General features: G+C 41.4%; 1 protein-coding gene and 3 long non-coding RNA genes across 8 annotated transcripts in view; 1 reads left to right on the top strand and 3 right to left on the bottom strand.

Annotated features, from left to right (window-relative positions):
* LOC311601334 overlaps positions 1 to 27,883 on the bottom strand; it is a 178,099-nt gene that overhangs the window by 13,218 nt on the left and 136,998 nt on the right. The gene's annotated exons all lie outside the window — the stretch shown is intronic.
* Positions 9,811 to 23,351, bottom strand: LOC311601322. 3 transcript variants are annotated; one of them, XR_014780491.1, is made up of 5 exons: positions 22,758 to 23,351; positions 14,499 to 14,703; positions 13,902 to 13,969; positions 11,458 to 12,923; positions 9,811 to 10,295 (listed from the first exon to the last, which is right to left on the bottom strand). It is a non-coding gene; the product is annotated as an uncharacterized lncRNA (long non-coding RNA). The 3 variants fall into 3 exon arrangements; XR_014780493.1 differs by lacking the exon at positions 11,458 to 12,923 and having other exon boundaries at positions 22,758 to 23,330; XR_014780492.1 differs by lacking the exon at positions 9,811 to 10,295 and having other exon boundaries at positions 11,320 to 12,923; positions 22,758 to 23,332.
* LOC311601316 (uncharacterized protein) lies at positions 14,236 to 26,535 on the top strand. 3 transcript variants are annotated; one of them, XR_014780472.1, is made up of 4 exons: positions 14,236 to 14,250; positions 15,211 to 15,284; positions 16,938 to 17,025; positions 17,284 to 17,799. XR_014780472.1 is itself a non-coding variant. In XM_084788719.1 (4 exons), the coding sequence occupies exons 1-4, from the start codon at positions 15,166 to 15,168 to the stop codon at positions 26,442 to 26,444; spliced, it is 354 nt and encodes a 117-aa protein (XP_084644845.1). In that variant the 5' UTR covers positions 15,043 to 15,165; the 3' UTR covers positions 26,445 to 26,535. The 3 variants fall into 3 exon arrangements, 2 of the variants coding, with proteins under 2 accessions (XP_084644845.1, XP_084644844.1); XM_084788719.1 differs by lacking the exon at positions 14,236 to 14,250 and adding an exon at positions 26,419 to 26,535 and having other exon boundaries at positions 15,043 to 15,284; positions 17,284 to 17,404; XM_084788718.1 differs by lacking the exon at positions 14,236 to 14,250 and adding an exon at positions 21,185 to 21,817 and having other exon boundaries at positions 15,043 to 15,284; positions 17,284 to 17,404.
* On the bottom strand, positions 23,860 to 26,541 carry LOC311601343. Its single transcript, XR_014780535.1, has 3 exons — positions 26,503 to 26,541; positions 25,855 to 25,961; positions 23,860 to 24,909 (listed from the first exon to the last, which is right to left on the bottom strand). It is a non-coding gene; the product is annotated as an uncharacterized lncRNA (long non-coding RNA).

The raw sequence follows: 27,883 nt of genomic DNA, 5'->3' as shown, positions 1-27,883 counted from the left end.
TTGTGGCCATTTGTCCCTCCTGCCAGAGAGTTGGCCTTGACTCAGCATTTCAGCCTATAAAGTGGGACAATGGGCAATGTCATTCTCTTCTGTCACTCTTTTTCCCTAGTGACATTAGGGGCGCTGTTATTGGGGCCTAGAAAGGCTGAAAAGGTAGTCAAAGGCTAGGTAATGGGGCACTTACCAAAAGCATCTGTTTAGCTGATCCAGCTGAAGAGACAGAGAGTAGTCCCATCTTTGAGATTGGTTTATATCAACTTCCCGTAGGTCCAGCTCTCAGCAGCTCTGGATGGAGTCTGTTAGCCAGGTAAAAACTTGTTGAGGCACATACAGACTAGGGACAAAAGTTAAAGTTGTGTCTATAAGACATCTGGGGTAGGCTTATGCCTTTGAGACCCAGTAAAAGCGTGGACATTCTTTTCTCACTCAGAATAATTGGTATACAGATTGGGCAGACTTGTTTCTAGCATGATGAGAGGCACCCTCAGGTCTATATTCAGTATACCACCAAAGGGAAATTAAAATCTTGTGCTTGGGAGTAATTAGTAAGTAGTCAGTGTTCCATCTTATCAGAACTTTTATCCCTGATCTCTCCAAGGCCTTTATCATGAAGTGGTGTTGAATTTTGCCACATGATTTTTAGCATCTAATGAGGTGATCATGTTTCGTTTTTCCTTCCATGGTTTATATGACAGATTACGTTGATGGGCTTTTATATGTTGAACCACTTCTGTATTCCTGGGATGGAGCCTACTTGGTCGTGGCCAGTGGTATCTTTGATGAGTCCTTGGATTCAGTTTGTGAGTATTTTTTTCATCAGTGTTCATAAGGGAAATTGGCCTGAATTTTTTTTCTTTGATGGGTCTTTGTCTGTTTTAGGTACCAGAATGACGGTGGCCCCATAGAGTGAGTTTGGCAATCTTCCTTCTGTTTCTATTTTGTGCAATATTTTGAAGGGTATTGGTATTAGCTCTTCTTTGAAAGTCTGGTAGAATTCTGAGCTAAAATCATCTGGCCCTGAGGCTTTCCCCCCCCCCCCCCTTGTTGGGAGACATACAATGACTGCTTCTTTTCCTTAGGGGTTATGGAGATGTTGTTCTGTTTTGTTTTTCCTTTCTGATTTTGTTGATTTAGATATTTTCTCTCTGCCTTTTAGTTAGTTTGGCTAAGTGTGTGTCTTTTGTCTATCTTGTTGACTTTCTGAAAGGACTGCCCCTTGATTCCCTTCATACTTCCTCTTAAAGAACTGCTTCCTGCTTCTGTTCACTCTTAGTCTTGTTCTCTGTTTCTAGTTTCTTGTGTATCTGGAACAAAGTTTTCAAGGGTGGACTTTTTCACTCAACTCTGTTGGTTTTCCAATGGTTTTTGATTGTGTAGTATTTGGTATTTTTAGTTACCAAATGAGGGCTAAGCAACCTGGACCTTTTAACCCCTTCTATGTAGGCACCCCTCTCAGAAAGTTCAACTTATGAATGAAGTGGAGTACAGGAGTGCTGCGATTTATTTATTTATTTTAAAAAGGAGAAAAGGCTCAAGGACATGGGTGAGGAAGGGATGAGAAGTGCAGCTGAGGGAGGAGCTCAGTGTTGGGGTGATGGACAGGGCAAGGGAGCCTAAGGGAGCAGTGAGGCTGTGGGGTAAGGGGACAGTCATGGGCGTGGCATCTCTCAGCTTCGCAGTGAATCCAAGGCATGGGATGTACACATTCTTGGTGATTTTGTGTTGACACATGCTTTGTGGTCCTACTTGGCAGCATACTTCTCTCCTCACTACCACAGCTGCTTTCTTCTCTGTTCTTCCTATTTTGCATTCAGCTCCCCAACAGCCAGGTACAGATTCTGGGTCTGGTTCACCAAATCCTGGCTCTTACCAAATTATGGCTTGGTCCTTCCTTCCTTCCTTCCTTCCTTCCTTCCTTCCTTCCTTCCTTCATTCCTTTCTTCCTTCCTTCCTTCCCTCCTTCCTTCCTTCTAGCCTTCCTTGTGCAGCCAGAAGTCGACAATTAGTTGTGTGAATATTTTCCTTGAATCCACATACTTTTTTTGGCAGTCCTGTGTCATTTCCTTATATTCATGTGGAAACACCACAACTCTGAGCCTGCACCAGTGCAATTGAATGTGGCTGCAGAAACCCACACAGACACCCTGAGTAAATACTCTCTTATTAAAGTAAGGGCCATTAATCCTCAGATGGGTTCTTGATGCAGCCCTGCAATCACGCCAAAGTTCCAGAGAGCATCCACCCTTCTGTCTCCCAGGAGACTACTGCAAGTTTTCTCCCCTCATATCACTAGACTATACTCATCCCTGCTGAATATCTGCCTGGGTTGGCACTCCTACCAAGCCCAGGGTATTCTTAAACTCAACCACCTGTATAAATCTCTCAAGGGAGGGATTGGGATTACAGTTGCCCCCCCCCCCTTTCCCCACTCTTCATGCTGCCATTTGTTGGTTTCCCCCATAGCCTGGTGGTTTCACTTCTTGCCAGCCCATCCTCCTTTTTCACCTTTTGCATTTCCTCCTTGTCCTCTATTCTGCCTTAAAATGTAGGATTGTTCAGGGCCTAGTTCTGAAGGTGCTTCTCTTGTACCACATACAGAATCTTGCCAAGAGCCTGTCCTGTGGCTTAGTAGTAATTAAATGATAATTGCCCATTCCCATTTCCAGTCTTGATATTGACTCAGGACTCTAGACCTTTCTATGTAACCAGCTCTACCCTGTCTTCTTCATCTCAGTTAAACCACCTCCATCATTCATGTTTCTTTGACTAATACTCTGAGCACCCTCCTTGACTCCAGTTTGTAAGTATTCATTAAATTTCATGCTGTCATCTAATATTCACATTTCTTCCATCAAACTCCATCTAGAATTTTATTTCCTTCCCTCTGTTTGATACAAGTCAGGGTCACGCTTCTCCTGGATTGTTCCAGCAGCCTCCCAAAAGTGTCCTAACTTCTACGTGTGACATCTCATTTTCATTAGGAAATAAGTCTGATGGGTTACTTGAAGATAGAAAAGATTATGGTGCTCCCTGATTCATAGCCTTCAGTTTCTTTCCATGCCATTTAAACTGATGGTCAAAGTCTCCTGTGATGGCCTGGGAGGCCTTGCATGATTCCCACCCCTACCTTAAAACATACTAGAGGAAGCTGTGCTTTGGTGGTGCTTACTTCTGTATGTCTGTGTATCCAAAACAAGATAGTTCATGTCCTTCAGGTTTCAGCAAAAAGCGCATCCTCTCAGTAGAGCCCTCAATGGCTACCTTACTCTGCTCCACTTTTCTCCATAGAGCCAGTCTTCATTCACTCTCCTGCATATTTGACTTCCTGGAGAGAGGCTGGCCTAATGTCCATGAGGTAGTGGCTCGTGCTTGGCTCATTGTCATCTCTATTTGTAGGACCTAGAAGTGTACCTGACATATGACATCACTGAACAATACAGGATATGTGACTTTGGCATATCAGAGGAAAGCCTTGAAGTACAGTGATTTGAACAGAAAAATATATTGCTTTTTCAGTTTTTAAAGATGGAAGTTGAAGGTCCAGATGTTGCCAGGGTTGGTTCTTTCTTGAGATCTTTCTCCCTGGCTTGTAGATGGCGGTCTACAGTGAGTGCACTCACAGGATCACACTCTGTATATGACTGTGTCTTATCTGCCCCCTGTAATAGGGACCGCAGTTACACTGCACCAGTGCCCACCCATTCTACCTCAGTTCCCTCATTAAAGACCTTGTCTCCAAATGCAGTCACAGTCTGGAGCAGTGAGGTGAGGGCCACCATGGAAAGGACTGAAGGAGCACAACTGAGACTACAATCTAACCAGTGACTAGTGTGTAGAGGGTGAAGAATTTGCAGAGAAAACATGAGTCTTTTGTAGAGTAAAGGTCAGGACTTGAAGGTGAAGTGAGGCTTGGAAAGGAAGACTCACAGAGAGGTTCGATTTTGATGAACGCATGTCAGGAAAATAATTAATGTGGCTGCAAATAGGTATAGGCAGAAATGCAAGAAGGCATAAGGGAGAGAAAAAACAGGAAGAGGAGGAGATAGGACTGGTGAAGTTGAGGGACAAGGGAGGACAGGGTGGTCAAGGTTTGCTGAGGGAGGTAGCAGATCCAACTTTTGATCTAAAAAGATTTAGCAAACACCTGTTGTGGATAAGACAATGGCTCTGTCCAGATGCCTCTTGCTCCTGAATGAAAAGGAATGGACCTTGAGGTCAAAGGTCCTGGTTTTCTCAGGACATGCTAAAGTGCTTTAGGGTGAGGCCCATGTCCTACGTGACTTTCCTGGTCTTACCAGGGGAGGAGGAAATTGAGTTTTCCATGGAGTGTTACAGTTTAGCTCTGATATCAGAAGGCAGTGGAGAATTTGGAGTTCTACATGGCCATGATGATACCAAACATGTTATAGCCCTTTGTCTAGCTGCTGTGCCAAGCATGGCAGAAGAAGCAGGTAGATGTTTGAAACTGGCTGGCAGACAGGTCAGGTGAGACACAGGCTGGTGTTGCTTTAGCAGTTGTCAGCACCTAGCTATCAGCAATGTAGCAGCTCTGCCACCACTGTGCCTGCCTTGATCAACAGTCAAGCCCCAGGCATTCAACAGTGATTCTTCCCCAGAATAAATGGAGTCTCAGAAGGTCATGGTAGAAGGATGGCGTGAGCACAAGAGAGCCAGCCGGCCAGCCAGCCAGTCAGCCAGCTGACTTTTATTTGTAAACCTTGGGCAGTGGGGAGAGGTTTGAGGGTGTCTGATACACTATGTGCCAGGACACTTGATTTACATGCAGTGATACAGTATCTCATTAACATGCAGTAGCATGGGGTCCTTTCACAAGAAGGAAAACACAGTTCATAATTATCCTACGGATGGAGGAAGAACTTCCAGGTAATAATAAAGGTCATTTGCTAGAGGCTGGAGGTGCTTGCTGAACAGTTTCTTACCAGGAAACGGTTGGGGTTGTAATCTCCCTGAGGGCTACATGATACTCCTGAGAGGATCTGTAGTCTCAGATCAGGGGAAGGGAGAGCCCCACTGAGAAAGGGAGTCCAGTGTAATGGACTGAACTCAGTTGGATATCCTGATATGCCAGAGTTTGACCTTTCCAGTAGCACCCCACAAGCCCCGGTGCCAGATTCCAGTGATGTCGAAAGATACATGGTCCCTAGTTCCAAGAAAGAGGAGGCACCCAATGTACAGAATGCAAGTCAGACTCACTGTGTCTTAAGCTCACTGGTAAATACCAGGCCAGCTTTAACTGATCACTTCACTGACTCTCTGAGCAACTCTTTGAAGCAGGCACTTTTAGCCTCATTCCTATTTGGCAGATAAACAAACTGAGGCACAGAGATGCCAATTCACTTGCTGAAGACCAGAGAGTAATATGTGGTCCTGCCAAGAGGTGTAGCAAGGCCTTGTTCTTGAGGTTCCACTTGTCCTTCCCCTCCTTTGCCATAAACAGAGCTCCCATGCCTCTAGGCCCTGTAGATAATGCTGAGAACGCAAAGGTCAGTGTGGCAGCGGGTGGAAGGCCTGGCAAGGATCTTATTGGTGCTATGTGTCTTTCACATTTGTTTCCTTATATTTTACATGTCTTCAGTGTTGTCAACAATCTCGAGTACTGAAGCTTTATAATAATTCTTGATATCCAGTAAGTAAAGGCCCATTCTGTATTTTATTCTTACTCATAAATTACTGTGCAGGATTTGGGGCTTTTTATTTTCCACAGCTAGATTAATGGGGAAAAGACTTCACAAATTTATCACAAAATACTGGGATGGTGATATGGATGATGTGTGTTCCATCTAAGCCATGAAGAATCTTACATGGTGGCAGAGGCATCTAATCCTAGTCCTTGTGGACTGGAGGCAGGAGGATCAGTAGTTTAAGGACCTAAAGTGAGTTGAGGGGGCAGCTAGGTTACACTGTATCCCATGTTAAAGCAAATAAAACCAAAATGAAAAATGTCCAGAGTAATCTGAGCAACAGGAGGTGACACCCTACAGTATGGCAGCTCTTGTGCAGGCCTCTGGTATTGAGACTCTTTGCCTACTGAGCCTTCCAGTTATTGTCTGAGCCTAGGAAGTAGAGAATGTCCACTCCTGCTTTGTAGTTAGACTTGTAATCCAAGGCAGGCTCAGATATTGAATTGTCTCATCCTTTGGCAGCAGCTAGTGTTATAGATCTTGCATAGGCATAAGAATTGGGGGCATTTCTTAGCCAGTAATACAAGCTAGCTTTAGAGCTCTTAGCCAAAGACTGGGAACATTTCTAGCCTAAAGACTTGTCTGCTCTATGGACCTTTTCTGGTGTCCCGGGACAGTGGTCTTTTCTGTGTGGTACTATGCAGAGAGGCAACAGAATATAACTCGAGGAGGAGAGAGAAATGGTTCTGTGGTTGTGAACATTTTTTGTCCCAGCACAGGACCTGAGTTTGGTTCGCAGTACCCATTATAGTGGCTTACAACTATTTGTAACTCAAGTTCAATGAGATAATACATTCTTCTGATCTCTATAGGTGTCAGACATACACATGGTATACATACATTCAGGGGAAACATTTAATAAAATAAAAGTAATCAAAATATAACATATAGAGACATATGTTTAAAAGATCAAATCAGGAAAGCAGCAACTGCTGAATGTCTCCCTATAGACTCATTGAGCCCAACTGCTATGCCTTGTAGAACCAGCCACTGTCATTGGGGCTTACATTTTAGACCTATCACAGCCTCACCACTAACCACCAATCACATTCATTAAGGATTATGTTTGAACAAATGACAACACTGACTCTGAGAACAAATCATAGTCATTGAAGTTTGTGTTTTAGGCCAATCACAGCCTTGCTCTTAACAGTAACCACAGTCACTTAAACTTGTGTTTTGACCAATCACAGCCCTGCCTCTTAGGACCAATCATAGTCAGTGGCTTTTATGTTCTCAGCCAATCTCCTAATCAGTGTGCATTCTAGAGTTGCCTGGATACAGTAGACATAAGACCACTTTACTTCAAGTGGGTGATAAGGTAAGGTTGACTCGGAGCTCCGTTGTAATGGCAAAATACTGAGTTATTTTTTTGTCTAATCTTGTACCAATCATTGATATAGGGATGGGGAACTCACCAACTGTAAACTGTGGATTTCATAATTTCACATTTCAGTTATATAAGTTTTTAGTCTAGTCTAAAGTTATGTAGTTAAGTATATACCTTATGTAAGCTTAGTTGTCTAACTTGGTGCTTATAAAATGTCTGTCCTCTTCTTGAGCAATACTATTTATACCACAGTTAACAATCTCATGGAATACACTGAAGCAACTATTTTCTTGACTACATTATTCCTCTATGGCTTTCCCTATTTCTATGCCTTCTTTGTGGCTAAACATCCTAAAATATTTTCTAGGCCCTGTGTCCACTCCATCACATTGCATTTCTTCTTCAGTCATCATCAGCCAGGCCATAGCTGCTACACTCTTCATCCTACGGCACCAATGCTACACACCCTATTCTCATTGCCTCGTTAGTGAAGGCACTTGAGTGCACTCTGAGGGCATGCTGTGAGACTCTTGACCTAGAGTCAGAATCCCCCAGCACAAACGTTGTACACCCCGACTATTTCTTTCTCTTGTGAGTAGAGGAGCTAATTCTTATTGACATAAAACATTGAGGTGGGAGGCTGTGTTACTGATGTCTTTACTGACTCAGGTCAAGGAGGAGAGGTGGTATGGCTGTGAAGGGGAACAGAGGACAAGATGAGGTGTGGTGTTCACTGAGCAGACCTGGGAATGGCCTGAAGATCCCCCCAGTGTAAGGCCTTTGTCCAGAAATGAAGAGTAGAATTCCAGCTTTTAGTTAGGGACTGGTGGTATGGATCCATGCAGAGTTGTTAACCTTGTCTGGCATATTGTGGATCCTGAGTTTTCACAGAACCAAATGGAAAATTGCACGTTGTTGGGTGAATTTTCAATGCCATCATTTTTAATCCGAATTGTATTCCACAGATTAAGTCTTCTCTATGATACTAATTATAACTTTGCCTTGGTAAGGTAGCTCAGTGGTTAAATGCACATGCCATGTAAGCCTGATGACCTCAGTTAACTCCTCAGAACCCACATAAAAGTGAAAGTAGAGAACTAACTTCCCAAAGTTCTCTTCTGACTTCCACTATAAGCTATGGTATACACAAATCCCACCTCCATTCAAAAACTAATACTTTTTTCTAATTCGTAACTTTGAGAACTCTAATATCAACTGCTCATTATCTTAATATAACATCTCGCATTTCTTTTTTGAGAAGGAATGTCAGACATAAGGGCCAATTTTGAAAAAAATGAAGCTCCTGTCTTCACTACCCATAAAGAGTACCATCAGACGGCGGTTATGGTAAGGGTGCTTTTGTTGCGTACTCTGTGTGTAGATTGTGTATAATACAAGATGCACTACAGCACATCTCAAAGCATAGCTGGAAGACTAAAGGCCTTCAAGTAAAACAACAAGTATTACAACAGTACACATTCTTAAATGAAAACCTAAGCCACGTATGGACTTCTTTCTTCCTTTTATGCAGTTCATTATAAAAAAAAAAAAGGACTGGTAAGTATCATATAATGAAATTTGTGTTGTGTAGAGGCCTCAAAATTATCATTTGAAGTCTTTCAATAAGTTGTATAAAACCTAATGCATATTTGAACTATTATAGAAGGTGACTATAAACCACAGGGATGTTTATCGGCACAAGTGCAGGGGGAAATGCCTCCTCTGCCACCTTTTAGCTTCTGTCATGTGTGAGTAACTTCCCTGGAAAACCTTTTCTTAGAGAAGCTTTTCATGCCACAAACATTCTGTAAGTATGAGCACAGCTGTCTTTAAGCAGAAAAAATGTTTAAAAAATTAAGGCCTCTGGAACGAGGTGTAGCTTGGGCCATTATTTTGAGCCATGAAAAGAAGGTGGAGTTTTTTTCTTTCGTCTTTTGTTTTTAATTTCAACTGAGGCTGGGGTTATAGCTCAGTCGCAGCACTTACCTAGCAGTGTCAATACACTGACACCAATAAAAGCAGCATAATCTTTTGGATTAACACATAATGAATCCAGGAGCTGGTCAGTTGCTATTTCTGTGCTACAAATATCTCCATGTGTATGACCCTTTGGGTGAGGATACACTCAAACCAGTTTGAAACCACAGCAGGTAATAAGTGGATATGTGAAAGTAATGGTTCCATCCTATAGTGATCAAGGTATGATCCAAATTTTCTACTTTCATGAGTTATCTTTGGTAAACTACTTCCTAAGAACTTATTTATCCAATCAATTTCAATTTTCCTGGCATAAAATTGATGACAACGTTCTCGAGTCATATTTATTATGGCTGAAGGTTCTGTAATGATGTCTACCTTTTGTTCTTAAAATTGTTGATCATCAGTTAAGAGCACTGGCTGCTAGCTGGGCGTGGTGGCACACGCCTTTAAACCCAGCACTAGGGAAGCAGAGGCAGATGGATCACTGTGAGTTCGAGGCCGGCATGGTCTACAAAGTGAGTCCAGGACAGCCAAGGCTACATGGAGAGACCCTGTCTCCCCCCCCAAAAAAGGAGCACTGATGCTCTTGCAGAGGATCTGAGTTTAATTCCCAGCACTCATGCAACAGCTCACAATTCTCTGTAACTCCAGTCCCAGAGGGTTGGACAGACATGTATGCAGGGAAAAAAACCCACTCATACACATAAAATAAACTTGTTTTTTGAAGATTGTGGTTTTCATTATGCAATTCACTTTATCAGGGGCTTATCACCAGGATTTCTCTTTTCAAAGAGCTGATTTTCATTTTCTTTTTAAAAGTTTTTATTATTTTTATGGTTTGCTTTTCACTTCTTTCTTTCTCCTTACAATTTAATTATTTTACAGATGTCATAAAATGAAACATGCTTCTTTTCTGGAATGGCTTATTTCACTCACTAAAATATTTGGTGGCACAATTCCCTGTAAAGGCTAAATAAGATTTACCTACTTGTTATGCTACATTTTTCAGAGCCTTTTATCTGTCAGTTGCTTGGAGTATATGTTAAGCTTTCTCTGCGGTAAATAAAACTGCTAAGTTTGGTTACTCTATAAAGACAAAAAGCTTGATGTGGCATTGGTGGTATAGTGGTGAGCGTAGCTGCCTTCTAAGAAATGAGGTTTATTTAGTGCAAGTTCAAAATTCTGCTTCCGTCGTGGATGGCCGCTTGGTTGTATCGCTTGTGAGATGGCTTCATGGTGGAGCTGGATTTACAGTGGAGGTAGGAAGTGAGAGAACAACCATACTGTAAGACAGAAAGCCAAAGAGTGGTAAGCAGTATCCCTAGTGACCTAGCACTCTGCTTCTCCTCTTACAGACCCTACCACCTCTCACAGTGTGCAATGGGGGCCAAGCTTTCAAGGCATGAGTGCTTGCAGGACTGGCCATATCCAAACCATAGTAGATTGCCTCCACCTTTTTGCTATTGTGAATAATGCTGCCAAGAATGTGGACAAACACAGTTCTTTGAGGCGCTGCTTTTTTCCTCATGTATATCTAGAAGAAGAACCATTAGCGTCTATGGTATCCTCTAATATGTTGAGGACTGGTCATATAGTTTCTTCATTTTAACCTTTCAGTGACATTCCCTGAAAATCTTCCTAAAACTTGCAGTCAGAGTCCTATCAGGTCCTGGCTTTAGGCTTACTTTAGTTTTTTTTTTTTTGTTGTTGTTGTTGTTGTTGTAGTTGTTGATTTGGGTGGTTGTTTTGTTGTTGTTGTCATTGTTTATTTGTTTTTTTCTGTTACTGGGATTATAAACCAGGTCCTTTTGCACCTGGTAAGTACTCTACCAACATAAACACATACAAAACTCTCTGGCTGTGTTTTACCATGTATTTTAACTTATAAGTTGATGTCTTCTTTTCCTTTTATGCTAAAGATGGAACCCAGGTCCTCACAAACACTAGGGAAATGTCCTACCACTGAGCTATAGCCTCAGCCCCCAAATTGATATTTCTATGATAATTTTCTTTGGAGACCTTTTGCTTACATTTCACTTCTCAGATCACATCAAACTTCAAAAAACCCATGTTATCTATGTTCGTATGTTAAGTGCACTTTTCATGTCTAAAAATTCCCATGTTTAGTGTTAATTGGGTGCACACTGACATTTGTTTAAGTGACACATCATTTGATAAGTATCTCATGCCTAAGGTTAAGTAGATTCTGTTGTGTAGGAGGAAGAATTTAATTAGGTATGGTCCTACCTTAACGATATGTAAGAAATGGAAAACATTTTCAGTGTTCTATTATAATTATTTATGCACTTAGAAATAAAGCTATCATTTTATTATTGTTCCACTATTGAATTATATTATTATTATGTCTTTATTAGCCATTGGAAAACATTTCAACTATCATGAACATAGATGGAAAAGTCGTTTTTATATCACAGAATGTGTTACCTCTTCTTGGCCACCGTCTAGTAAGTTCTTCCAGATTCTGGAGAAGCGGGTCATTATGGTTTCCTGTTTACGGGTGATTTACTTTTAGCCTCATATAACCCATTGGTATCCAACTATGCCCATATTTCATCATCTTCTCCACTGGTTTTCGTGTCAAGTCAATAAAAACAAATTCTGGAAACAGTACATGGTGGTGGTTACAGCGTTGGTGGTCTCCGAGATGGATAGGAAAGGCTTCAACTGTTTGAGGTAGATAATACACAGGAAAACCATGGCCAGAATGGGCTGTAGCATGGAGCAGTTACTGGAGGGCAATGCAATTGGGTTGAAGCTCAGCACCTACCTATACCTATAGGTGGGCAAGGGCAGAGCTAGGTTCACAGGGCAGACTAATAGTATTAGTATAGGAAGCAAAGGCTGTTCTCTCTCACTCTCTCCAGGAAGATATTGTGGGAAAGACTTTATTAGATATTATTCTTGATGAACAAAAGGATGAAATATCTCAGAAGATCATTCTCCATCTTCCTTTGGCAAATGCAGGTATGTATACATGGCTTTGTTTTGTTTCAATTTAATTTTGGATTTTTGAGTGACCAGTAACACTCAGTTGAATAATTTCTTTCTCTCTTACCCCTTAGCAATTTTTGTCAAAAAATAACAGGTAATATAGCTGATGATCATATATTCATTTAAGTTTATAGCCTATAATTTCATTCACAACATTTCTTACATTAAAAAACTATCTCCTCTGGAGGAATAGGGAGTAGTAGTTCATGGGCCCTGACTCTCAGCTAAGGAGCTAGTGACATTTCGTGGATACTGGGGGAAGGTGAGTGGGTTTTCTTCAATGACGTGGTCCCTGGCTGGCTGAGCATGCTCTGTCCCAGTGGTTCTCAATCTTCCTAATGCTGTGACCCTTTAGTACAGTTCCTCATGCAGTGCTGACCTCCGACCATAATGTTATTTTCACCAGTACTTCATAACTAATTTTTCTACTGCTGTGAATTTTAATGTAAATATCTGTGTTTTTCAATGGTCTTAAGTGACTCCGTGAAAAGGTCATTTGTCCCCCAAAGGGTTATGAGTAGATGTGAAACTGGATCTGGGAGAGTTTGGGAGGCATGGGACATAAACTTGACCAAAATATATCACATGCGTATATGAAATTATCAAAGAATCAAGAAAATTATTTTATGGAATAATCATCCTCCACTCTGTCTTGTTCTTTATCCTAAGCCCTAATTACAGAAGTAATTCTCTGATTTTAGTAGTGCTATATAAATACCAGTATACTAGTCTACAGATACAACAATGATAGCTCAGTGAGTATCAGTGTTCATGGGAAGAAAGTTGTGGTCTTTAAGATGTTCTTTTAACTAAGGAAGACTTTCATTGTGTGAAATAATCCCGCAGACTACATAACTTTGCCTCTTGCTCTCCTTAGTTGGAAGTCTTGTTGAATTTTGCTGTTGGGTAAGAAAAGGAAATGCGTATCAGAATGCCCAGCAAAGAGATGCTGAGAGAGGCAAATATGAAAAAAACAAAATGTATGCCTATGTGAAATTCATCTTGTACCTGCAGAATTATTATGATGGTAAGCAATCCATCCCATGATATATACATGATGATCAGGTGTGATGGATTCCCTGATTGCTAGCATACATGTTCTTGTGTTATTGGCCTTTACAAAACATCTAACATCAATAGACTCACAATTTATGGCTATGCCTATTAGGCATTAAAAAAATAGTAGTGACTTTTATAAAGTGGTCCCATATAGAAATATGGTAGATGACATTGGTAAATGATGGCTGTCTCACCTTAGAAAACAAAATATTTTTAAAACTTAATAAAAAAAGAAAAGGTTAATGCACTGCCAAGCTTAAAGGCAACTCTATGAATACCTAAAGTTACAAATGGATTGTGTAGCTTGTAAATCATACCACAGATTGAATTACTGGTTGGGTTGGGGGTCTAGAATTCTAGCATCCTCTCAAGGACCAATATATAAAATACAAACTCTAAAGTTCTGCACACTAACCTGGGGAAAGAAGTCATCTCTCTAACATTTTCACTAGACAAATCTATGCTATTTCCACATTTATGGCATGTATGCTATGGGGCCTGATGTTTAATTTTTAAGGTTTAAGGATGTGCAAGCAGAGAAATTGACATATAAAAAGTTAACTGCTTCAGAGCCATAAAATATACAAGACAATCAGAGGTGAGGTATAGTTTGTGCTTCAGGTAACCAAATGCTAATTAAAATATTTTTCATGTTTCTTAGAAATTAAAGGTGAAATATCTTTAAAACATATGGAAAAAATGCATGCACACACACACACACACACACACACACACACACACACACACACACACAAACAAACACACAGTTTTTTTAGAGACTTCCACAACAATCAATTGAGCAACAGCAAAAGACTGACCTCAGCACAAGTTTACATTTGGTTTTCATATTTTGGTGATGACCATCTGGGGAATCTGCAGAGCTTGGCTGTCAATGAAAGAAGACAAGAAAAATACCATGGCTCAAAATCTTGAAAAATGCCATTGGGGTGGCAAACAGCATTGTGATGTATTATTTAGCTGCCACCTTATTTATCCAGTATACTTTTTAAATTAATTGACATTGTGTCATCTTTAGAGTCATTTATGGTTTGGAAGAAATATGTTCCTAACAGCAGAAACATTCGGTCATCAGCTCCAAGGCTGTTAGGGGAGCAACAGTACTATCTTGTGGGAACCATTTCCATCCTTCCTAAGCCACACGAATCAGTGAGTATGTTTTATGTCTCCCTCACTTTGAAGGGCACATCATTTTTGCTTTCAGCAGCTGGACATCAGTGCAGAGGGACTCAGTATTCAGTGAGGAAAGAGCAATTGTATATTTGTTTAGGAGGTGAATGGCAGGAATCTGGACTGATTACAGTGATTACAGTGGATGGAATCTCAAGGATTTGGCACCAATGGGGGCATAAGTAGAACACCATGGACAGGGCAGTGTTAGCAGCCTAGATGAAGACCTCTGGCCTGTGGTACATGATCCTCTTGTGGTGGTGTAGCAGATCCATCACTCCCACATTCAGTTTTAGAATAAACCGCCTCTCCATATTGAAAACAGTAATGAACGTTGTATAGAAGCGAAAACTGAAGGAAGTTGTCCGTCATCTGCCATGAGAATGTAGACTTCAAAGATGTAGGACTCAGTCCCAAGATCTGCTTCCTCTTCTGAGAAAGAGAAAATGAATCTTACTTGGCCGATCCATATTCCGCTAGCCTTCATCAAGGCACCAGGACGTCTACTTGTGATTTACTCCAGTTTTTCTCTCTAGGCCTCTAGGACACTGTTCCTATACTGGTGGGTATTTTATAAAAGATGAGAACAGAAGGACAGCAGTCAGAAGAGTCTTTACAGTCTTTACAGTATGATGGCATAAAATCGTGAGCGGTGAACTTGAGTGAAAATGAAATTCCTCTTCTGGATCTACTAGGCTTGGGATAAATCATTTTGTGTATACTTTGTTTTTATACCTATAAACCTGGTATCTTCCTCACACTGACCTGTGGATCAGTTGTAACTAGAATATGTAATGGATGCTATATATGTCAAGCATATTTTAGTATGCAGATACATTTGAGTGGAAATTAGGCTGGGGCTTGACTGTGGGTTTGACTCTCAAAGATGCCAACATGATGATGGCAACAACGGAAATGGATATGCTAATCTTTCTGCAGGAACACCCCACTGAAATTCAATCCAATGTTATAGTTATTGACTCGGATGATGACATTCCTGTGAAGTGCCGCAGGTAAGAGGTATCATGGCTGTAAGTAACGCAGAGCTGAAACAATGTTTTACTAAAGAAATTGCATACAATACATGATCAACTAAGGATTTCAAATGAATCTAAGATGACCAATTTGCTGGTTTCCAAATCTGTGTATTTTCATGTATGTGAGGAACTATGTAACTGGTGTCTGTTGCATTATTTTCTAGATTGGTCCAATTATGGAACAAGAAAAAAATATACACAGTACATCTGAGATTGTGAGCCTAACTCTTAGAACCCACGTAGTAGAAAGAGAGGATTGATTCCTGAATGTTTTCCTTTGTCCTCCACACAAGTGACATACATGAACACACACACACACACACACACACACTGAATAAAGAAATAAATATTTTTAAAAACAGGAGTATTGAAAGCACACGTGATAGCATTTGAGATATGGAGTAAGGATAATCAATAGTTCACAGTTATCCTCTGTCAACTCTGTCTTTACAAGTAGAGACACTGAGAAAGCAAATAAAATATGAACTAGTTGACAAAACCTTACCATGAGCATATGTAACCTGAGTAGGCCTTCTGAAACCATTTGCTTTACTTAAAATAGGTTGTCCTTGGTCTTTCTCATTGTGTAAAAAAAGTGTTCTCGTTATACCATTTGGATGTTAAGCTTAATCCATAAAGAGAAAAATAGATAATATATTAAAAATGGAAAATTAATGGAGTATGAAATAAACACAATACCCAGAGATTTATCAAAACAAACATCTGAGTGGCTAGTTCCCGTCCTTGAGCTAGAGTTCTTTCTGTTTATGAATGTCTTTACTGTGTTCAGAGCAGAGATTGGGTTCTAACAGTGGCTTCTCATTGGATCATATTTCTATATTGTTCTAAAGAGGTCAATTAGAACAAACACTCTTTGGAGCAGTATTACAGGAGGTAGGGCTTCTGTGGGTCTCATGTGGCCACGCCACTATTATGAGCTCCTGAGTGCAGTGTTCCCGTCATGGTCCACATGACACTGTTATCTCCCTGATCTCTGATTCCTACAGCCTTCCTGCCCTACCTTCTGCAATACTCCCTAAGCCTTGTGTGGAAGGGGCTCTTACAGATGTACCATGTATATCTAAACATGCCAATAACACTTAATTCTCTATAGCTTGACTAGTTGTGAGTTTCAATTTTAACCACTGAATACTGCGTAAATGAACTTTTCTGATGAGATCTGAGAACTGCACTAATCCATGGGCATAAAGACGAATTGCATAAAGACATTAATTTAGAGAGCACATTGACGCTATGCCCATTTAGCAAGGTAATGGCAAGTAGATTCACTCTTGGGGCTGGTGAACTCCCCAGCATTGTGTTCTTGATCAGATTTATAATACCAGACATATGTTTCCTCCCGTGGTATGGCCATCAATCCATTCAGAAATTGCTCGGTTGCCACGTAACATTGATGCAACTGTTGTAAACGTGGGCATATTGTGCCATGCCAGTCATTATTGTTGATGACAGTGTTCACAGCTGGCAAAACTGTCACTGACTTTTTTTCTCCCTCCATCAGCTTATATAACCCTGTCTAGTGCAATGAAAGCTATCCAACAAAGAGCAAGTTTCCTGGCCAGTACACAATACACATTTTGATAATTCTTTCTTTATGGCTTTATTGAGGCTTGAAAAACGACGCCAGAAGAATGAATTGCAAAGAATTTGCCAGGCTGAAGCTGCGAATATGGAACATCCTAATTCAGACTCAGAAGTATGTACACTGACCACCGTTGTGTAGAACTATGAAACTTTATCCCTCTAATGTTGTTATGTACTTCATGTCTGTTGCAAACACACACACACACACACACACACACACACACACACACACACACACACAGTGTTGGCTTCTCAATTGCTTGAAGTATGTTATTATGTTTAAAGTGTTTGGGTTCTGCCTGTGTTTCCTATTATTTGTGTCTTATTCTATCCCGCTAGTCAAATGTATTCTCTTCTTTTGGAATCTCAGGTTGAGATTGTAGATATTCGACCAGCCACTCGGCAAAGGCCACTTGGAACAATTCAGACCAGGAAATCAGCTCGGTTGAGCACAAGCAGAAACATAAGTGCAACTACAAGGAAGTGCACAGGTACGAGGACAAGCCTTTCTTCCACGGGTTTTACACCCCTGATATCGAGTAGGTACAATGAGCTACTTGGAAGTGGATGAAATAAATCAGATGACCTTCAAGGTTGTTAGGAGGTTTAAAATAGTGTTCTGTTTATAACACTGTGAAATCACAGGTGTCATGTCCAATTTTGCTCATTTTCTGTAAATCTTTGAGATGATGATTCAGAGAAATATAAGTAAATATCTTCTCATAGATTCAAGCAATCACTGATCTTACACATTTTAGAAACCCCAGTTAGAAATGTGCAGACTCTCCTTTTTTCTGTTGAATTTGTATTATTCACTTGCTTTTGATTTTAATACTGCAAACATTGTGATAGATCTGTCTTTGAATAAATAACACTTTATTGTTTATGTCCTTGCAGTGTCTTAGTGTAACAACATGTTTTTGTTGTTAGTTTTGTTGATGTTTTGCCGCAAATTTTTTATGTATTGTTCACCCTGTCCTAGAAGTCAGAACGGGCCCTTTAGCTCCACTCCTGAGTGCAGAGATGACAGAATTATAGGCATGTGTGTTGCCAGGACAATGTAATGGAAGTAGCAGTGAAGGTGGTTAATCCCTCCAAAATACTGCTGCTTTTTTCATGTGTTTCTATAACAAAGTCCTAATTATACCATTGTATAAAACCTGCAACACTTGAGACATGGATCTCATTGCAGATAAGCTATATTGTGACATTTTCACTTATTATGGTTCATCTTTCTTTTCTCCTCAGTTTCAAATGTAGGTTTAATTGTCAAATAGTTTTAGTAGCACCACTTCCATTATTTCTGTAAGTTTCAGATCTCCTTTCCAAATAGTTCTTTGAAAACAGCACAAAGGTAGGTGTGTGTGTGTGTGTGTGTGTGTGTGTGTGTGTGTGTGTATGTGTGTGCGTGTGTGTGTGTGTGTGTGTGTGTGACCATTTCTAACATTTACATGAAGAGTGATTGCACTTAACGTACTTATCTGAAGTTACCTTGTAGAGTTGTTCTGTGGAATTATATTCATTATTGTTATACCAGCTATGGAGCAATCCTTATAAGATCCCACAGCTAGCTTTTCCAGTCAGAGGAGCAAAGCCAGATAACCAGCAAGAGACATTGAAATTTAGCAGCATCTGGAGTGCTTGCTATGGCTTACTGATATTTATTTTATTTTTTCATTTGGAACCAGAAAATTGCAAATATACTATTAAGATGCAAAAGTGATTTGGAAGTGATTGATAGCAGAAAAGTTTAGTCAAAGCTCTGAGCACTGAAACTGTCAGGGAACTAGAATTTTCCAAAAGGACTAAAATGGAATATGTAAAACTAACTGAATGATTGAAGAAGTGCAATTTGCTTGTATCCATAGCATTGTTGTGAAGTGTGCATCCTGAAGCTGCGTGGAGCAATTGGGAGGTATCTGGTGGGGCACTCTGCCTGATCCTGATGCTTATATTTTGTAAATGTTTTTCATTTTGAACTAATTTTGGACTTAGAGAAAATTTTCAATGCAGTAGTCAGGAGGGAGAGGCAGAAGGGTCAGGGGTTCATGGCCATTATCTATGCCATGAGTTCAAGGCCATCCTGGGATTCATGGAAGTTGTCACAAAAATAAAGTAATTGGAATAGAAAGAGCAATACACGGGAAGATGGACAAAAGCAAAAAAGAATACCTATCCATTCCATTGTGATGCCCTTAATGTCACACATTACATAATCAAAACAACATTGGTTTCATTCTTATTACCAATGTGAGGACATTTTCATCTGTCTCCTTTTCTTAGAAATGTACAGTTAGCAAATTTCATGTCACAGGAAACAATGGATCACTTTCATTTATTCCACATTATGACTATATTGCCAATTTTAATCCCTCCATCAGCAGAAGAACATCTGGATTGCTTTCAAGTTTTTGATAATTATGAATAATTTTACTACAGACATTTTTTCAGAGGTTTTGCATGGAACTTTCAGTTTCCTTGTGTAAATTCCTGTCTGTGAGACTTAGAGTCATTTGTGACTTATTTCAACTTGTGGCTCTACAGTCTAAGAGGGAATCTGTATGATAGAGTTGAAATGCCCTATAGCTTTTTTCTTTTGATCTGGGACTCTTCTTCATAAGGAGAATGCCCCAGCAATATGTTCTCTATTTGGTATGCAGAGTTGAAAGCATTATCAATGTGAAGGAAGTCACACATGTGATGGTAGAACTCACTGCTGAGTAAAACCATTGGGTTTTATTGCAGTAGTAACAGCTACAAAGATCCTTGTATGACTGAGCTGCATAAATGATTCCTAAATACAATCTGACTTTCAGTCTTCCCCAGCCACACCTCACTTTAGTGCCAAGCTCAACACTGAATCCAGATTCCTTACTGAGATTATCCATTTTGCAATACTGCAATACAGTCTAGAACCTACCTTGGATAGGTCTCATCATGTTGAAAAAGTTCCTTAAAATTCCCTTTGCTGAGTGAGTGTGCTTGGCATTTATCTATGGAGTTGCCTTATGTTAGACAGGGCAGACAGACCTTGGGGACCATCTTTAAGGGCTACACTTACAGAATAAAACTGGTCCTGATAAAAATAACCCAGCAGATTTAGCTCTTCATGTAAAGTCCCAGCTAGCCTTATAAGGAGCAGAAACATTCAATCTGGCAAAGAAGCAAGACATCAAAAGTATTTTCATTTTAAATGTTTAGAAATTCTAGATAGCTAAATGTGTACCATTTTCATATACATGCCTTGACCAAATGAACCATCAGTGTCACCAGAAATTGGGTCCCTATGATCTCATACCGAGATTAAAATTGGCAAATGGTCTGACGGGCTCACTAGCAAAGTAGACTCCAAAAGGTAGCCCTTTTTGTGCCCATTACCAATACAATGATGTTCTTGAGTGGAACTCTAAGAATCAGAGTTGACAGCAAATTGATCTAATCGTCCAGGCAGTGAACGTCGGGTTTCAGATAGCTCATTGGGAAAGAGAGTAGGAAGGCAAGAGTTTCATCCTGTGGACATATGACTCTGACTGGGCTCTTTCCTTTCTGCTCACTCCTGTCCTGGTCTTCAGCTGTCTGCTTGAAACCCAACTCCTCCTGAATCTATTTTCCTCATTCACCCCATTTGGTTCCACTTACTTGGTCCTGAATCACTTCAAAATAGAGTCAAAAAAGAGTTCTACAACTGATACCTGTAACACTGCCTTTGTGCTTGTCCTCCTCCACTTCCTGGTGGGAGCTGACACCTTTACTTCCACTGTGTAAGTGCGGAAATGACTTCAATCCAAGGCTAAAGTTGAGACTTTGGCTAGGTCTGACTTCACAAAAGCTGGGGAATGGAGGGCCAGACACATATGCTGCAGACTAAAAGGAAGTTTTGGGTTCTCAGGACGGCCATTAAGCCAAGGGGCATCTGGAAGGAAGAATAGTACAGGAATCCTAACTTTCCAAGCTCTCTTTCTGTCTCTGTCTCTGTCTCTGTCTCTGTCTCTGTCTCTGTCTCTGTCTCTGTCTCTCTGTCTCTGTCTCTCTCTGTCTCTGTCTCTCTGTCTCTGTCTCTGTCTCTCTCTCTCTCTCTCTCTCTCTCTCTCTCTCTCTCTCTCTCTCTCTCTCTCCATCCCCCCCTGCCTCTCTCTCTCCTCTGCTAGTACCTTGTAAACCAATAATGCAAAGATACTTGTCAGTGGCTCACTGGCTTGAAATAACGGAATACTCCTATCACCACAGAATATTTCAGTTTACCACTCTCCCTGCTTTTTTTTCCTTTGCAGCATGCCTCTTCTGCTTACCTGAGAGAGACCAGGCAGCCTGGTCAAGATAATTCTGCATATTTTCTGACTGAAGAGAACACCATCAATCCTCACCCCTAAGGGGAAGATGAGGCAGAAGACCTAAGTCCATGGTCTATATGGGAAAGGGACATACAAGAGTCCCTTGATGTGAGAGGGTGGGTGGGTTATTTTCTTTACTCATAAGTTTAGTTTTTAGTTGTTTCTTAAGCATAATGAGTTTAATGGAAAGGAAGCTGCAAAAGCAAACTATTACATCCAGATTAGTGTGTGATAACTACTATTCATTTCCATCTGCTTGCCCCACACTTTTTCAAGTATACGTATATACATCTGTGCTTTTGCTGGGGCAAGCTGCCTTCAATGGGCAGAATTCTAGGGTACTAATGTTTTTGCCAAAATAAGAAATGCCACAGAGGTTTGAAATGCAGAAAAATATTGTTCCATCATGCCCTTTTTTTTTTAAATCTCGGGCCTTAATCTTGATTTATTCATATATGTCTTCTGTGGTCCTATGCCACTTTGTAACCTATATTCCAGACAACCAATTTGAGAAGTAATATCTGTTCAAAAAAGGGTATGTCTTTGCTTAATAAACACTATATTGTACTGCAAGTCTTGTGTCTGTGAGGCTGACTTTGAAATCCTAGGAATATTTCTGACTTGGTAGACCCACACTTATGTCCTGATGAAGAGCCTATGTTCTAGAGAGAAACATTTCATGCAGTACCTGTTCCTGGCACATTGGCCTGTTTTCTACACGTACAGACTCCAATGGCTGGAACCCTCCTCTGTGGCTATGAATATAGGCACCCTTTTTGCACCTGCAACCTTTTTGGTTGGTTGATTTGTCTTTGTGTGTGTGTTATCCCCATCTTACTTTTAAAGACAGTGTCTACCACTGCACCTGGAGCTCACAAGCAGGCTAGATTGGCTGGCCAGTACAGTTCAGGGATCATCTCCCCAGAATTGTGGCCACAAAGGTGATTTTGCTTGTTGGTCATGTACCAAGAAGAACATTTCCACACTATATTAAGAGTGGTAGGAGTGGGGGGGGGGGTCAGGGGCATGGATAGCTCTACCAGAAATCACCCCATTTGGAGATGAGGTCTTAAAGAGGTATGGCCCTGAGGGCAACAGAAGGATGGTGGTGGCATGTGGGCTTTTGATAGCTACTCAAGCACCATGGTCCCAGTGTGACTTTGGAGTTCACTCTAATTTGCTGGACAGCATCCATAGTTCTCAGAATCACAGCCTAAGCTCTGCATTTGCAAAGTTGTTTTAGCAATCTGCTCTTCAGCTGAAGAATATGCCATTGGGGAGCAGAACACTTTCCTCACAAAGCACAGGACTGCTGAGGACAGCGGTAAGCTTGAGCACTTCTTAGGAAGGCATGGGAATTCCAGGAGGCCTGAGGCCACCTGTGGGCATGACTGCTTCTGCCCACTGCTTAGAATGTGGCTGTTCTTGGAGATAACCTCCTTGAGCAGCCCTGCAATGGCTGAGCACAGTTACACTCACTTTGTCAGGTAGTTCATCAAATGCTGACACTCACCAGAGTTTCCTGCTTTAGTTGTTGCCCCTCCTGCATATGCTCAACTCCTACCAGCTGAGGGTAAGTAGAGGCACAGAGAAGTTCTCCAGAGATTGTGAGCAGAGGAGTCAACAGCTGCATCCCAGGAGCTCGGTCCTTCTCTCGAACACCACAGAACAGCTGCAACACCTTCTAGATTGAAGAGCCTGGAAAGGAAGCCCCGGGACCTAGCCTGCCTTCTCCATCCTCAACACAGTAGTCATTAGCTCTAAGATTCAAAGTAGGTGGCTCTGTACCCTCTCCTGTGTTTCTCCACTCCAACAACAATGTCAATAAAGTGGCCCCAAGCTGAAAGCACCTCACTATAACCCAGTGAGGAGACATGGGGTGGTAGAGTCAGTTTGACCTTGTTTATCTTTTCAACATGAGGCCAAGTTCAATTCACCCTCCAGGGAGAGCTCAGGAGTTACATATTAGTGTGGCTCACGCAGGGGAAATGATGAAATTCACAAGAGCTTCCAGACATGGTTTAATTTAACTTCTACACTTGCTCATTTCCACATAGAAAGGACAAGACTTGGCTTATATATAATGGAATATTATATATACACAGATTTACAGCTGCATATTCACGAGTTTTCTGTGGCATCCAACATTTATAAAGATTCTTAGTTCCAAATGCATTTTATAATAAAAAAGGAAGAGTATTATTAAGACTATCAGCTTCAGTCCACACCCTTCCTCCACATCTTTTCATGCCACAGTAGCAGCCAATAGCCAGGGCTGTGTATTGAGCAATGTTTTGAAGTGTATCTTTCGGACAATGAAGGGGAAAGTAGGCTTGACATGTTGTAGCCTGTGGGTATTGTTCACCCTGACTGGGCTGGAGACATGTTCCTGTTAATAACTGTCCCACCCACTGTGATCTCAAGCCACCTGAAGCCTTGCTCCTGAGCCCCTGCTGCACTCCCAGCTCCTGCTGGGATTCTAACTCTGTCAGAGGACAGCCTGATAGACCCCACTGATAACCCTCACCTCAGGCTCTCTGACTAACTGAAGCAAGAGCCTGCTCGCTTGATGAAGGATTAATGTGTGTGGCCAGAAGCCTTACCTTGCACTAACTGACCTAGGACTACTCTTGCCACCCAAATTACACATCACCATGGAGTGGCCCCAACACTTTAACCTCAAGCTCGGGTCATCAGTGACAACAAATGGCTGCTGGGAGAAGGAGATTGAGGGTTGTTTTTCTGGCAATATAGACTCTCTCATGGGCTGTCTGTGTCCCAGTGAATGACTCCACACCCGTGCACATACTGGCTGCACTGAAGAGATTCAGTGGGCAGAGAGTGGTGGTAGGAAAACTTATGTGTGGAGTTAGGGGAGAGGGAGAAGGACAGACTGATCAAAGTACATGTTATTCATTCTCAAACACCAAATTAAAAATCAACTCTCAGATTCAGAGCTAGGTTTCCATTAACTATGCCACAGGGGATGTTAAATGATTAGGCTTTTCAGCAGGAACAGTAAGCAAGGCTCTGCTGCATGATCATCTATTGTTATGCAATGCAATCCCAGTCCCCCCTTATTGGTCCTATCTTTTCCTTCCCTCTGTAGTTGTTTCTTTCCTCTCAGCATGCACTCTGCCTTCAGCTTTGGTGAACCATTGGGTATGATACAAAGGTTCTGCAACTTTCTGCCCTCGTGCATCGCCAATATCATAAGCAGCACAAAGTTCTCTTTTGTCTCTGCATCTTTGCCCACAATGCAGGTGGAAAGGGCTCCACGTGGGAAGAGCCGCAGGTGGGAAGAACCCCAGATGGAAAGGGCCCCAAGTGGAAGGGGCTCCATGAGGAAAGGGCCCCAGGTGGGAAAAGCCCCACATGGGAAGAGTCCCAGGTGGGAAGAGCCCCAGGTGGGAAGAACCCCAGATGGGAAGAGCCCCAGGTGGGAAGTGCCCCAGTGGGAAGAACCCCTGGCTCTCCTAGACCATTCTTGACTTTGTTCAGCACCTGCCATAAATGCATCAGTGCTCTTTTAAACTGCTCCCAGGATGGGTAGAGGTTGGCTCAGGTCTTAGATGTTCCTACTACTCCCAGAAGTGAGGGCCTTGCACAACTCAACTGGCTTTCCACAAATATTCAAGGCTTGTGACCCTGGTGCTTAGTCAACACTAGGAAAATGTTGCCCAAAGAAAATCAGTTACTTGAGACATGAGCGTGTGGGAAATAAAGACTGGCATGTAGCCCTGCACAGAAGCTAAGATGATCAGGCAAGACAGCATTCCACCTCTGCTCTGTCTTTCTGCCTCAAGTGTAAACTCATCCTAAGCTTATGAACCTTAACCAGTAAATGGGTTTAGGCTTAGTCCTTGGAGTGAGACCCTTCTACCAGTAGATCTGGTCCCTGGCTTAGCTGCAGTCTGATGAAACCAGGGAGCTAATGAAACTTGGTGGATGAGACTGCTCAATACACTACCAACAACTTGGTGGCTCCAGTTAGCCTCTGGGCATTCCTCCATGGCACACACAAGTCCTGACACTGCAGAGACATGGGGGTGGTGAATGGGTGAAATTTCTGGAGTCACTGATGTTTCCTGCCCAGATGGAGGCCTTGACCCCAAAAGTCAAAGGGTAATTAACCACATAGTCACCTTGGTGATGAAACAAAACCCACAACCCTACAGAATCAAACCATGTCAAATACAGAGAGGCCGAGGTCAGCAGACAGGACAGGCAAATTGCAGTATTTAGAATAGCGAATTCAAGTGTTTGTGTAACCCAAGTTCCAGCCTGTGGGGAAGGTAGGTGGAAGAGGAGCTGGAAATTCACCTGACTGGGAGTGGGGTAGGACTTCAGCAAGGAAACAACCTCTAGGTTTTAGGAGAGGGCTGGTATCATGGGATGATTTAAACCCTAGGCATTGGGTATGCCGTCTGCTAGGCAAGCCAATGTAAGGAGGGTACTTGTGCACAGTAAATGCCTTGAGAAAAGTGGTTTGGTTTTCTGGTTTAGGGCTGATTTTTTATTCCACATGTGTCACCTGCCAATGACCAGTGTCTAGCCATGTCCATCTGGGATTTAGGGTGGAGAATCAAGACAATACTTTGACTTTTTACCTGGATCATCTATGAATCCCTTTGTTGACTCCTGGGTTTACAAGGTAAGGTTAAGACAGTTGACTGACAGCAGGGACTTCATCTGTTTTCTGAAGCTCTCCAGGATCCTAAAAACAAGGAACAGGCGAAGAAACACATGTTAGTCATCTCTAAGTCAAACTTCAGCTCCTCCCCTACCCCCCCTTCCCCGTGCTCCTTTGAAGGCACAGAGCAAGCACTGATCCTGTGAAAGGATGAGCATGCTGGGAGATCAGACCCTCCTAATTGATTGCATCTTTCCTTCTATTTTCCTGGCCCAATTGGGTCTTCTCCCTTGGTTCCCTCCTCTAGTCACTGTATGTTCTTCTCTCAGTCACCAAGATATCTGCCTGACTCTTCCCTGTAGGCTCAATGTTCTTAGCAAATAGATTTTATTATGAACTTATTGACCGAGAGTACCTCACTGATAACCCGACTAACCTAAATAATAGGAAAAAGAGTTTTAAAAATACAATAATGAAACCATAAAGATATCAGATCTGAGGAATGGTTATCCTGGCATAATCAGCAGGATTTCTTCTGCAGGAACCTGGAGCAACCAGAACCCATAGCCTCAAATGGAGCCCAGAGCCCCGAAGCCTTCCCTCCAGCAGTTCTCTCTAGGAGCACCTTGAGGCACAGGAATGAATAGCCGAAATTATCCCCAAGTCTCCAAAGGATCCACCTCTTATTTTGGGCTCACATATATACCTCTTCTCAGAATTTGTTCAAGCGTGTTTTTCAGCTGGTTAATAACCAATCTCCCCCACATGGTGATTTGACTCCTAAGGGGATAAACATTATCTGCTCTCTCACAAGTCTTTTTCTCATCCTCAACTTGTGATCTAAACAAAAACATGTTTATCTCTCCTTCATCTCCCCTTTCTATTAAATAAAATAAGTTATATACAACAAAATAAGAATTATCCAGTAAGTCACATTTACAAGGAACAGTCAGTTTGTTTGTAGTTAAAAATTTTAAGAAATTATTCAACTATCTATCCTATGCTACTGATTCTTATCCTAATATCTACATTTTTCACACTAAACTTATATTACTACTGTTACTATCTAGTCTTCAACCCATAAGAGATTCCAGAAGGAAAAACTGTTTAATATGAAGGAAGTGCAGGCAAGCAACTTCCAAAAGTATTAACAGGACAGAGAGCTGAGTGTCTGGACAGTCACAAGTTCCTCTTCATTGTTGGGGCATCCCAGCCTTCAGCCAGCCAGCCCAAGGCATCTTAAAGACTGCTTCTGTACTTTCACAAGTTCCTCTCCATTGTTGGGGCACCCGAGCCTTAAGCTAGCCAGTCCAAAGCATCTCACAGACTGCTCTGAAGCAGGAATCCTGAAGGATTGGCCCACGTAATCCCTGCAAAGCTGGGCAGCTAATTTCTCAGTTTCAGGCTTGATCATAGTGGACAGTCATTCTGTCATCAGCTGTAGAGATAAGCAAAGTTCTTCAGACCAGTGGCTGTCTGCCACTATCTTTTCTTGATGGCTGCGTGATTATACTCGAGGTGCTGCCAGGAACAGATGTGTCTCTCTGTCATAAAAGCCCTTTATTATTAAATGCCATTTTCTTTGGATCTCTGAAGTGTTTGAAGACCATCTATCTATCTATTCTATCCGTCATCAACCTATTCCTTTGGAAACATATACAAAAAACTTAATAAAGCTTATTCTATAATTAAGTAATTTATTATCTAGTCAGATTTATAAGTGACCAACTAACAATTTCTATCTCTGACCGTACTGAGCAAGTTGTAACAGTTGTATTTCACCTGTTCAAATAAGTTGTACATGTATAAAACATTACATAAATGTCAAAAAAAATGATCTTAAGTTTCTACCAGTGTACAATATACAATTTAAGTTTCCATTAACATACCATATACAATACATAAAGCAAATGTTGAAAAAGAAAAAACTTAAATTCCTGTCAATCTACAATACCAATATGAAATATTTGAATACCAATATAAATTATTTGAGGCCAGCAGATTCA

The sequence above is a fragment of the Acomys minous genome (genome assembly GCF_964271855.1).
Source record: "Acomys minous genome assembly, chromosome: 7".
NCBI classification, from domain to species: Eukaryota; Metazoa; Chordata; class Mammalia; order Rodentia; family Muridae; genus Acomys; species Acomys minous.
This window is presented reverse-complemented; position numbering and strand designations above follow the sequence as displayed.

Excerpts from the sequence above, each read along its gene's own strand:
- LOC311601316 (XM_084788718.1), top strand. The coding sequence starts at position 15,166 with ATGATGATGGCAACAACGGAAATGGATATGCTAATCTTTCTGCAGGAA. Across the intron at positions 15,285-16,937 it reads ATTCCTGTGAAGTGCCGCAG|GCTTGAAAAACGACGCCAGA; the intron begins GTAAGAGGTATC and ends GGCTTTATTGAG. Across the intron at positions 17,026-17,283 it reads ATCCTAATTCAGACTCAGAA|GTTGAGATTGTAGATATTCG; the intron begins GTATGTACACTG and ends TTGGAATCTCAG.